The sequence below is a fragment of the Larimichthys crocea genome, chromosome X (genome assembly GCF_000972845.2).
Source record: "Larimichthys crocea isolate SSNF chromosome X, L_crocea_2.0, whole genome shotgun sequence".
Classification (NCBI taxonomy): Eukaryota; Metazoa; Chordata; class Actinopteri; family Sciaenidae; genus Larimichthys; species Larimichthys crocea.
Genome location: NC_040020.1, coordinates 9673181 through 9685953, shown reverse-complemented (window position 1 = coordinate 9685953; position 12773 = coordinate 9673181). Strand labels below are relative to the sequence as shown.

General features: G+C 43.5%; 1 protein-coding gene across 13 annotated transcripts in view; it reads left to right on the top strand.

Annotated features, from left to right (window-relative positions):
• Positions 1-12773, top strand: part of ptprdb (protein tyrosine phosphatase receptor type Db) — a 109213-nt gene that overhangs the window by 68387 nt on the left and 28053 nt on the right. For 6 of the 13 annotated variants that reach the window (XM_027283021.1, XM_027283019.1, XM_027283020.1 and 3 more), the window contains 16 exons: positions 826-936; positions 2996-3007; positions 3531-3800; positions 3948-4057; positions 5317-5514; positions 5765-5890; positions 6020-6167; positions 6258-6403; positions 6695-6839; positions 7690-7995; positions 9157-9350; positions 9916-9942; positions 10571-10688; positions 10956-11543; positions 11920-12014; positions 12471-12727. In XM_027283021.1, coding sequence (XP_027138822.1) covers positions 826-936; positions 2996-3007; positions 3531-3800; positions 3948-4057; positions 5317-5514; positions 5765-5890; positions 6020-6167; positions 6258-6403; positions 6695-6839; positions 7690-7995; positions 9157-9350; positions 9916-9942; positions 10571-10688; positions 10956-11543; positions 11920-12014; positions 12471-12727 — 2851 coding nt within the window. The remainder of the gene's footprint in view (positions 1-825; positions 937-2995; positions 3008-3530; positions 3801-3947; positions 4058-5316; positions 5515-5764; positions 5891-6019; positions 6168-6257; positions 6404-6694; positions 6840-7689; positions 7996-9156; positions 9351-9915; positions 9943-10570; positions 10689-10955; positions 11544-11919; positions 12015-12470; positions 12728-12773) is intronic. The other 7 variants (XM_027283029.1, XM_027283027.1, XM_027283028.1 and 4 more) reach the window with 2 other exon arrangements.

Genomic DNA, 12773 nt, shown 5'->3' with positions numbered 1-12773 from the left:
AAAACAACTCTGGTTGACTTTTTTGACAGTTTTTCTGTTTTCAGGGAGCGAGAAAAGCGTCGGTCCCTTCCCAAGGCTTTGCGTATGTCGTTCCTTTTTGTTTTTTTTTGATGGCCTCGATGGAGGTCGGTTGATGTCTTTACCTCCTTTAACTTGGGTGTGTTTTTTTTATAAAAATGACATCACACTCCTGATCCCATTGGTGGATCCGAAAAGGGTTTTGTTGGGTGGGTGGGTGGGCTTCTTATTGCCATGGCGATATATCTTTGTCACATTTTTATCCTTGAAAACTAAAACATGATTTGCTCCCTGATATAACTGCATCTTAATTTTCAGCAGAGAATTTTCCACATACTGTATTTATGACTGGATTGCTCCACATATTTTGTTGCTTTTGGTTTATTTGTTGCTGCCTTGCATGAAGACTACATTCTTTTTTTTTTGTAGGCTTTGTATCGGTGCTTTTTTATTTTTTATTTTATTTTTTTCTTCTCTTCCCATGTCTAAATCAGGAAGCTGACCCTTTGCTCTGGGCAGATTCTCGCTGACAGTGGTAGAAACTCGCTAATTTCTCCCAATAGATTTTTTATTTTTTAGCCCTGTGTTCCTCATACAGAGTTCAGCTTGTTCTTGCTGAAAAAACTCCCTCAGATTCATTGACCCTTTATGCAGTTCTTACCATTCCTCTGTCGTGTTTATTTCTATGTATTTATGGATTATCCGATGTCTTCCGCTTTGGTGTAACTGCTCTTTCTTCCTCGCTATCTCTCTGTGTGACTTCCCTCTTCCTCTCCTCTCTCTATCTTCTACTCTTCATCCGTCCAGGTGCCCTGCAGATAGAGATGAGCGAGGAGTCAGACCAAGGGAAGTATGAGTGTGTCGCCACCAACAGCGATGGGACACGCTATTCCACCCCGGCTAACCTCTATGTGAGAGGTAAGAGGGGGATAAAAACCTGCGAGCAGAGTTCAATTAGAGCACTTAGACTTAAGGATCGCATTGATAATGGATGTGCAGATGGGGACGTCTCTTTCTAGAAGATATTCACGAGTTTTATACATAGATTTTTTCTGCAAGGAGAGTGCGTTTATCATATTAATGTGATATGATGCCATTAAACCTGCCGCGTTTTATAATTCTTTGCCATAGATCCATAAAACTGGACGGCTTTTTTAATGTTTCACTCAGGCTATTAATCTCTCTGCCCTCCCTTCTTAGCCTTTAGACCTCTGAGGAAAAACCAAATCATTGTCTGGTTACGACTCGTGTGTTTCTCCCCAAATCTGACAGGCATCACACCTCCGCGAGGCACATCCACACACACACACACACATGCACACACTTAGCCCACCAAATGTTTGAATCTTGGAGACATTTTTATTCCCGTGGTCTTTTGCTCTGTTGTCTGCCCACCAAAAAACTAAAAAACTAAATAAATAAATGCTTTAAACAGCGTGGCATGCTCCTCTGACTGCAACATAGCTCAGAGGGATGCGAAACAAACACACACACACATACACACATCTGTCCTGCACTGTCCGATCAAAACAACTCCACTCTTCATGATTTCGACTCTTTTCGTTATATTTAATTTGCATATTCTTCTTGTGTCTAAGCTCAGCATTTCGAGTCTTATTGACCAGTGAAAAGATGTTTTCGTACATCATGTATGTAGGATCGATGGAAGGAGGAGAGCTTTGAACAAATAACGTTTTGAGCTGTGATTTAAGAATACACGACTTCAGATCTTCAGAATTTTTCCAGCCAGACTTTGTTAACTTGCTCATTTTTCTGGTTTATGTGCTTCTGAATATGAAAATATGCTACATAGTTCAATGTTTATACCAAGTTTGCATGGAGTGTTTTATTTTTCCAGAACCAGATTCTCAATGTGTCTGATTTCCGGCTAGTTTAAGCTGCTCTGTGCAGACTGACGCTTCCTTCAACAAGCGGAGAGCAGCTTCTGAAATGGACTGCTGGGGTTTTAAACACTGACTAGAACAACCTCGATTAGATTAGGCACACACAGAACACGTCATATCCGTGCAAGGTGGAAATGTCAGGTGGCCATTAACGTGGATTACGCTGATTTTGATCTAAAATAGTTGAATAGCTTCGATTGATGGAGGACAGCCTTGATATCGATAGTTTACCAGCTGAGGTGGACATAAACAGCAGAGTCGAGGCTGGAATATTGCCTTTAATGATAGTACAGCTGAAGGAATGACACGCAGTAAATTAGTCGTCCGATGTGGGATTCGAACCGGGGGCCAGCTGCAGCGAGAACTATAGCCTCCACACACGGGGCGGCCGCTCAACCCACTACGCTACCGACCGCCCCGACATTTACACTTTCATCTTGTTCACCGTGATGTATGTTTAAAAGGCTCTTTTTCTTTTTTCCTGTTGAAAATTCATTAAATAAATAATTTATATTAAAAAAAAACAAAACGTGCTTATGCACTTTCACTCACAATCCACACAAATCCATTTAAAATATTAAACGCTTCACTGACGACTGTGTAAACATAGATTTCCATTCCTGGTGCTGAACGTGTCTCATTACAGTGTTTCAGGTTGATTCCGTGAGCGAGACATTTTCATCCTCCAATGATTTTCGGACATCTATATATATATAAACACTAAACACATGTGCACACTGACACACACAAGCAGTGCAGAGTCAGTGATGTGCGGCTAACAGTGCTTGCAGGGCCAGTAAAATCTTGCAGAGCTGCTCAGTGAGTGTTTGACAGGCGGTCTGTGGAGACAGCCGGCAGGCGGAGGCCGCCTTAAACAGGAAGGCTCTCTGACCATCGATGGCCTCTGTTTTCTCTCTTTTCTTTCATCCTTTTTTTTTCTCTTTGGCTTTGTCTGTTGCCACATTACCATGCTCCTTTGTCTAACCTGTTTTCTCTCTGTCTCCGGTATTTTCTGTTTTTCCTCTCTTTTCTCTCTCTCCTCCTCCCGCCGTGCTCTATACCTCCCTCTGCAGAGCTGCGAGAAGGTTGGTACAGTAACGTCTGTGTGTGGCTCTTTTGAGTCTCTCCCGAATATTTTCTTTTCTTCCATTAAACTGCCATTTGTGTTTGTGTGTCTTGGCTGTTTTATGTGAGGTACTGAAGGTTTAAACCTGCCTGTACACTTGAGATACACTGTACCCTGCGTCCTCTCTTTTTTCTTTTTTTTCCCGTGAGTGCATGTGTGCGTTTGCTGTGAGATTTTTTCATGAGTATCTTTTGTGATTCAGTTCATAAAATATTTAATGGAGCACACCTAAAAAACACCATGAATAAAACATTTTGATATCACATACGCCCTGGCGGTGACTGTCTGAATGCTTGCAGTCTTTTCTGAATGCCTTAAAGCTTCATCTCAGAGCACAACAGAAAAAAATAAAAAAATCACCACACCATACAGTGCATAGATAGATTGTTATCCACTGTTCTGCACTTTGCTGAACAACACAGTCATGCATTTCTAATCACCTCTCTCCTCTCCTGCCTTCCTTTCATTACTATCTGGTCCAGTGCGTCGTGTCCCCCCTCGCTTCTCCATCCCCCCAGCTGACAGCGAGATCATGCCAGGGGGGAACGTCAACATCACCTGCGTGGCGGTCGGGTCCCCGATGCCGTACGTGAAGTGGATGCTGGGAGCTGAAGACCTGACACCCGAGGATGACATGCCCATCGGCCGCAACGTCCTGGAGCTGACTGACGTGCGCCAGTCCAACAATTACACGTGTGTCGCCATGTCGACGCTTGGCGTGATTGAGGCGGTGGCGCAGATTATTGTGAAAGGTGGGTTCATTGGCATGTATATGAGGAGGATGGAGTATTTTATTTTGAACATGGACAGCAGAATTTGATTTTCTTCTTTTCTGAGTGCAGATATTTCTTAAAGATAAAGATATAGTGTCTAAGATCTCGATTTCTTGCCTCTTTCAGCTCTACCGAAGGCTCCTGGTACCCCTGTGGTGACGGAGAGAACCGCAACAAGCATTACACTCACCTGGGATTCTGGCAACCCCGAGCCTGTCTCCTACTATATCATACAGGTGTGTCATAGACACCGAGGCGCTGCAGCATGTGCACACAGGTTTCTTTGAGACACAGGTCTTAAGACGGCTAAAGCTGCACGAGATTTTTGGATGAACATAAACTGTTATTAACGGCCTAAGTCGGTAAGTAGGGCTGCAAAAGAAAAGAGTTCCCTGTCTCTCCTAAGCATCAAATTCCTCAAATGAAATGTGGTGCTGTGTGCCCACGAGGAGTAATGATTTGAAATGTTAAGAATGAAACACAAATGGCCGCACTGACACAGTGACTGAGTACTCTGCTGGCTTGGTTTGTTGGCTTTCACTCCATGTTCTTCGTTTTTATTATTTCCTGCATTGTCAATTAATGCTAAAGACATCAAAACTATGAAGCAACATATGGGATTATTTGGTTTTATTATCATATGTTTTATATTTTAGATTCTTCAGGTGTGCCTGGTCAAAAATGAATCTTCTCGCCTTCTCAATGAGTTTGTCACCATCAGTTATGTTGTTCAGAGGTAGCTAATAGCCCTATTGGATTATTGTAGTAGTCCATATCATGGCAAGAACTGCTCAACTAAGTAAAGAGAAATGACCATCCATTATTACTTTAAGACATGAAGGTCACTCAGTGCAGAAAATGTTAATTTCTGTGTATGAATATATGCCAAAATCATCAAACACGATGATGAAACTGGCTCTCACGAGGACTGCCCCAGGAAAGGAAAGACCAAGGACAAGTTCACTGCAGTTACCTGCCTAAGAAATGAACAGCGCCTCACATTAGAGCCCACATAAAGGCTTCACAGAGTTTAAGTAGGGGACACAAAACTCAACATCAACTGCTGAGAGGAGACAATTTCTGCAAAGAAACCACGACTGACCTAAGAAACACAATAAAAGGTCATTAGACCAGTGGAAAGCTGGACTTTGGTCTAATGAGTCCAAATTTGGGGTTTTTGTGAGACGCAGAGAAGGTGAATGGATGGTATCTGCATGTGTGGTTCCCACCCTGAAGCATGAAGGAGATGTCATGGTGTGGAGGTGCTTTAGAGATTTATTCAAAGGTCAATGCCAAAATTTAGTTTGGTTCACTACATATTTCCATACGTGTTATTTCATAGTGTTGATGTCTTCATTGTTAATCTACAATGTAGAAAATTACAAAAATAAACAGTTGATTATGTCGAGGGATTTTGCCATACCTACTATCTTCCTCTGTGCAGAGTCGGCTCATGCAGCTTTAAATCAGTATATTCTCTCTCTCCTCCCTACAGCACCGTGCCAAAGGGTCCGAGGACCCCTACAAAGAGATTGATGGCATCGCCACGACGCGCTACAGCGTGGGCGGCCTCAGCCCGTACTCCCACTATGATTTTCGGGTGGCGGCCGTTAACACCATCGGCCAGGGCCCCTCCAGCGACGTGGTGGAGGCTCGCACAGCTGAGCAAGCCCCCTCCTCACCTCCTCGACAGGTTGGTTGAAGGCCAAAAACAGTGATAGTCAAGGATGCAGTTTTGATCCTGTGTGAAAAACAAGTTAGCTGGAAAGTCAATGTATTATTACTGTTTCTCCAGAATAACCTCCACTTGGTTGTTACACAGTATGAAGTCTGTCTGACATAAAAATGACTACAGTTTCCCAAAAAACTTTCTCCAACAAAACTTGCTCCAGTGCAATGACGGCACAGTTGTGTTGCTGAAGTTCTTCCTCTTCGCCCTGCAGGTCAGAGGTCGTATGTTGAGCACCACAACAGCAATCATCCACTGGGATGAACCTGAGGAACCCAACGGACAGGTGGTGGGCTACAGAGTCTACTACACCTCAGACAACACGCTGTCAGTCAACCAGGTGTGTGTACCTGCGTTTGTTTGGTTTCAGTTGATTTTGTTGTCTTTAAACTTGTCTGTATGTGTCTAATATATGAGCGTGCATGTGTGTAGACCTACTTGCATTCATGTATTATGTTGTGTTGTGCAGTGGGAGAAGCAGATGGTGCGCAGCGCCAACTTCATCACCATCCAGGGTTTGACTCCTAACAAGACTTATTACATTAGAGTGCTGGCCTTCACCTCTGTAGGAGATGGACCACTTTCCCAGGACCTGCAGATTATAGCCAAGACTGGAGGCAAGTGATAGAAAGCAGGAGAAGGTTGTGAGGTTATGCATTAGACAGATGTGACATATTTTTTACTCCTGTTTTTCCTCAACTCTGTAGTTCCATCACAGCCTTCAGAATTTAAGGGTGAGGCCAAGTCTGAGACCAGTATCCAGTTGTCCTGGGTAGCCCCTCCTCAGGGTGGTCCCGACAACCAGATCACAGGGTATGAACTGGTCTACCGACGTGCTGATGACACAGAGGAGGTAAGGATTGGTCGACAAATTTGTGCAACAACACAAGACATAGAAGCCAGCTAATATTACTGACTAGTCCAACAGCAGTCAGCCCAGCTCGGTGTATTTCACTAAGCTCTCACCAACCACTAAAAGTCTTTACTCGTCTGGCATCATCAACATGGTTGAACATTTGTTAGTTTATGGGATAAAAGTTGGACGCAATGTTGATTTAAAGAATGTAGAGACGTTAATACAACCCTTTTGTTTTTCTCGTGACCTGACGTCATCCACCTCCCTGTTGTCTTCACGTCCTTTTAGAAGAAAGTGAGCTTCGACCCTGCCACCTCCTACCTGTTGAAGAACCTGAAGCCTTTCTCCACCTACACCTTCCAGCTAGCTGCCAGGAGCAAGCATGGCATCGGGGCGTATACCAACGAAGTGTCCATCGACACGCCACAGACTCGTAGGTCCAACCGTAGATACTGCTGTGTGTGAATGTGTGTTTGTTTGAGAGAGAGAGAGAAGGTTTCTATTCTGACAATGCAAAAATGAGAACCAAAACACAAATATATGAAATGCCGGGTCATGAATTCGAACGATACAAACAGTATTTGATGAGACATTTGGGTTGTTGTTGTTGCTTTGTCAAAAAAAGAGCCGTCATGAATCCAGACCTCAACTGACCTCAGATCTGATATTTCAACAAATGTCTAAATAATTAGCTAATTAAATATATAATTTAATTCAGCAAATATGGCACCAAACAACAAGCAAACTTAATTTGTTGGCTACCAATCTGAGGTCTGTAAAAGAAACAGTGTAAAGAAGGTAAGAACCCAGAGGTTTGTAGATAGAGATGAACTCCATGATGGATCACAGAGGCTTGGGTAGGCTGTAAGAACAAGTAAGTTATGGGCAGGTATGTTTGTGTGTTAAAGCTGTAGTCAGTGTTTTTTGTGTTGCATCACTTTTAAGTCATCCACCTGTTTTCATGATTCAAACATTTCGACCCTGAAAGAAGTTGACGTCCATCATTCAGTATCTTTGTTCAGCCATCTTGCTTTCTAGTCATTTTTTTTTCGTAAGAGCTTCTTCTGTTCTCCAGTGTTTTGTTTTCATTTTATGTTTCTTTGTCTTTTGTTCTCTGTCTCTCGTCTGCTCAATTTCATCCCCCCATTCCTTCATGGCAAACCTCACTTCCTCACCTCTCCACCCACCAATAACAACAACTCGCACACACGACCAAATATTTAACATTTACCCAAACCAAACCCTACTGTGCCTCCTCAAACAAAACAAAAATGGCCAATCAGTTCCTTCAGCACCTCCCCAGGACATCACATGCACCAGTCCCAGTTCTACCAGCATCCTGGTAAGTTGGGCTCCACCACCTCTGGAGTTTCAGAACGGCGTCATTACAGGATACTCCATCCAGTACTCCACCACCGAGGCCAGCAACAAGGTGTCTAAAAGAATTGATGGAATCCCTCCGGAAAGTTCTCCGTATCTCCTGGAAAACCTGGAAAAATGGACTGAGTACGGCGTAACGGTTCGGGCGCAGACGGAAGCTGGGGATGGACCAGAAAGTTTACAGCTGCTTATCCGCACGGAGGAAGATGGTATGTTCCCAAACAAAACTCCCCAACCCCATCCCCTCGCCCGCCTGTCTTAGGACGGTCCGCCCCACTAACAATGGCTCACCTCACTAACGTAGCGCTAACGAAGCTCAAAGCACCCTAAACTAACAGGTTTGTTCCACTGACCAGGCGCTTTCCGTATGCTTGAGCTCCAGTCTGAACGGATGATGATGCATTTAAGACTCACTGTCAGACCCTCCAGCTTTGAAAACCTTCTTTATTCCTTCATAACCGCCAGAAAACCCCGGAAATCTCCTCCTGCTTCTCCCTCACCACTGCTTTCTCTTGTCAACAGCAACCCTGTTTTCCTCCAGAAGCCGCTTTATCCTCTTTCTTTTTTTTTTTACCAGCATCTTTCCCCCTTTCTTCTAAAAAATCCCCTATTTTTTCGGGAAAATGGATGGTTGGGATTTTCCCACAATATTCTCCACTAACAATACCAAAGCAAACCCTTTTGGCTATAGCTGTACCTTGGCCTTCCCACACCTTTTTTCACTGACCGTCCGCCCTTCCAGCTCCTCTCCAGTGCTTAGACAGTTGTTTGAATGTCTTTAAATCAACTTTGAACGGTCGATTTCATTAAAACTTAAGTATATTTAATATTTTTGATACTTAATATTCCATATTACCAATGTCTCCAATAAGAAACTTCAGCTTTCATTGGAGCACTTATGCATGGGCCAGATAGCACGAGGTGGCAGGAGTTTTTTTTTTTTTTTTTTTACTTAAATATATATATATTTTTTCTTTTTGTGAGAAGTGTAGTTTTTGGCAGTACGAGAGTGTTTTTTCTTGATAACAGTATTTTCTCTTTGACTGCCTGCCACTGTTTATCTGCCCATGGCAACAAATCCTTTTCTATCTGCCATTCTTATCTTTCTCTACATTTGCTTCTTATCTGCTTTTTTACTCCATGTTTTTCCTCAAGCACTCTCATTTTTTTACTATTTTGACTTTTTTCCCAGACAGAGCAGTTTTAGACTTTTTGGAGGGGTTGTATTTTTACTTTTTTTTTCAGCTCTTGGGTTTTTTTTATCTGCCCCTGAAACCGATATATTTTTGATTAGAGAGGGCCTTTACTTAAGAGCTTTGAGTGCCCATCATCTATGACCCCTGACCTCTATCCCAAAATGCATTTTTTAGTTCCAAGCGGTCCTCCGCGAGGGGTGGAGGCAGAGACCGTGAACGCCTCGGCCGTTAGGGTGAAATGGCGAGCGCCGGCGCCCGAACGGCAGCACGGTCAGATCCGAGGTTACCAAGTCCACTATGTGAGGATGAACTACGGAGAACCTCAGGGTCAGCCCTTCATCAAGGACATCCTCATAGAGGACTCTCAGGTGACACTCTTATTATCAAATGAACATCACGTGTCATAAACTGTTTTATGAAGGCCTTTTACACAATGCATTTTATATGAGCACCATTTTTATAATACAATAATATTTATTGTCAATGATCTATTATTGCAGATAAGAAATTCATTGACTGTGCAATCTGTCACAGCTTCTAAATCCAGTTCCCTTGTAATCTTTGCGCATTAAAAATATTTATAAACGATGTTAAATAAATTGATAAATTGAGCAGAACTTCTTTAAAAATCAATATTTTGATATTTTGACTCTTATACTTGCCCATTAAATATGAAGCTGCAGCCAAAAAGAAAATCTCCTTAATTGTCAAACTATTTCTTTAATTAAAAAGAATCTGGCCTGATCTGACCAGGTTAAATCTGAGCATTATTAAATGGACCTCGATGTCGTTATACCTCCCAGTTGCTGCTAACCGTTTCAAAGTGAAGCTTCTGTGTTAGTAAGAGATGACTTGTGTGTCTTTTTAGATCATATCCTAAAATAATATGTGTGTTCCTCTCTCCCTTTTTCTCCACACCGTTCCGTCGTTCAGTGGGAATATGATGATTCAACTGAATATGTGAGTAAACCCCCTTTTTTTTTTTTTTAAGCACATTATTTAACAGTAATAACAGAGAAAGCGCAGACAGTAGATGAGTCACTTTTATGAGATTGTTGCTTTGAAATCTCCTAAGACCAGAGCGAGGCCTTTAAAACCCAGCAGGAGGTCTCTGTCTTCTCTGTAATCTCCGGAATTTCTAATAAAGGACGCTGAGAAAAACACATAGATAACGGATGATATGAATCATCTGTATTGCGGTATTGCCAAATTATCATGATTATGTATGCTTTCCGCAGGCCAAGAGATAAAGAAAATATTGTGTTAAGTGTTCAGACGGAGGCAAATCTAAATGAGTTTCAAGTGCCTGCGTGGTTAAATGACATTTTGCGTTGCGAGCGTTGAGATAATTCGATAGAGTTGTTTTGAGTTTGGTTTAGAAAATGTGTTTCAGAGCTGAGTAACTCGCTGTACCTTAGACAAAAAACACAGACTTGTGCCTCTGGGTCACTGGGGCTGCACCTTTTTCATCAGCGATGACCAGCATGACCCATTTTTCTTATTAAATGAAAGCCCTGCTCATTGTCCTGAAGGCACACATAGTTGCCTTTTTGCAGCTGACGGTGCTCTTTGTTGTTTTTGTGCGCAGGAGGTGATTCTTGGAGACCTGAAGGCAGACACTTCCTACTCTGTATCAGTGGGTGCTTACACTGCAAAGGGCGATGGTGCACGCAGCAAACCGGTTACCGTCTGCTCCGCCCTGCCGCGTAAGTGTGTCTACACAGACTCTGCAAACGCAAACACACTTAGTTTGTAATGATCTTTGAGACTAAAGCATCACTAATGATCATTAGAGGCCATTAAATGATTGAACTGGTTTATGTCTCACTCTGTCACACCTTGCTATGCCACTAAGAGGAAATCATTTGATACCGTATTAATCATATTTTGTAGTTTTGCTTGAGGCGAATTAATTATGTGCCTTGCAATTATCCTCTAATTATCTTTTCATCATTCTCCTTCCTGCTTTCTAGTGCCCGAGAAACCCAAACTGATGGTGAGTGTCACTGATTCAGGTACCGCTCTGCTTCAGTGGTACCCATCGCCCAACCCACCAACCCCGCTCCTGGGGTACCGCCTCACCTTCGGCCGCGTCGACGTCCTTCCCTTTACGGTGGTGGAGTTCCCCACCAAGGAGAACCGCTACACCGCTCAGGACATCCACAAGGGAGCTAACTATGTGTTCAAGCTCTCCGCCCGTAACAAAATGGGCTACGGAGAGGAGGCAGTAAAGGAGGTGACCACTCCAGAAGACGCCCCGAGTGGATACCCGGAAAACGTTATCTTAGAGGAGGCTTCTGCCGCCTCCCTCCGGCTGGCGTGGAAATCAGTCCCGCTGGTTGAGCAAAACGGGAAAATTGTGAAGTACTCCGTGCTGTACAAGGATATAAACAGTCGAGGGAACGCCTCGGAAGTTGTGGTGCCCGCCCCGGGGTCGAGTGTTTTGTTGGAGGGTCTGAGTCCCGATACTGTGTATGACGTCAGGTTGTGCGCGTTCACAGCTGTCGGCCTCGGGCCGTACAGCCCCAGTGTCCAGTTTAGGACGCAGCGGCTAGACCAAGGTAGGACTCTCACTCGCTTCCTAACAACCCATCTTCATCGCTCAGGACTGCAACTTCCTAACAGCACATTTGTGCACACACACTCAGACACACACAACATCTGGTGACAACATCCTAAGTGTCCTTTTTCATTGTCTTGTCACTGTAGTCTTAGACCCAACGTCCTTTTCCCAAAGCAAGGTAAGAGTCTTGGGTCTAGTATCCCTGTCCAGTCACACTCACTGTGAGTTGATCAGAGCAGATAGATAGCTTGAGACTGGTACTAGAGAGAGAAACACAGGTAAGGCTGTTAATTTTGCTTCAGCAGAGAGATTAAATGAGAATATGAGGGATCATATTCACGTTTATTTGTTTTTATCTTGTTTGTACTTTGTAGTTTTTGCCACCAACTTCAGAGTCAAAGCTGCCATGAAGAACTCCGTCCTGCTGTCCTGGGAGATCCGAGACAAGAACCCCGCTCAGCCATTCACCGTGCGTACATTTGCGTTTTATCATATTTAAATGTAGTTAAACAAACACCATAATTCAAAGACAGGGTGCAAATAAAGGATGGGGATATTATCTGTTCTACAGTGACTCACACTGTAAGTTTAGCACGATTTATTATTTTTAATTCCAACCTTTCATCGCCTATTTTTCTCTGCGTTAGGTTGCTGTTCATTAATTTCAACACTTCCTGTCATGTAACGCCTCTTGAGCTGCTGGAAGGCTTTTAATGTAAAGCAGATAGAGGCGCAGCAGCAACAGTAAAGACAACATGCAAAAACAAGGAGACGTCGTGCTAAAGTATAATCAAGTATAGCAATAAAATGAAAGGGGGGATTAAAAAATAATAAGCTCTCTGAAATAAACACCAAGCTGCTTTGGCTGCTGTTTAAGAACTTGTGCAGCTTTTAACTCTCAAACTCCGTCACGCCTCGTGTCCAGATCCTGTATGGAAAGGGCCAGTCTGTGGAAGTGGATGGGAAGCAGACTCAGAAGCTGATCACTGGCTTGGAGCCCGACACCCAGTACTCCTTCCTGCTCACCAACCGGGCCAACAGTGCCGGGGGTCTGCAGCACCGCGTCACTGCCACCACCGCCCCGGACATACTCAAAACCAAACCCACGGTGGTGGGAAAGACCAACGCAGACGGCATGGTGACTGTGCAGCTACCAACTGTGCAGACCACAGCGAAAGTCAGGTATTTGTGATGGATGAGTTACACTGTAAAAAAAAACTACAGGGAA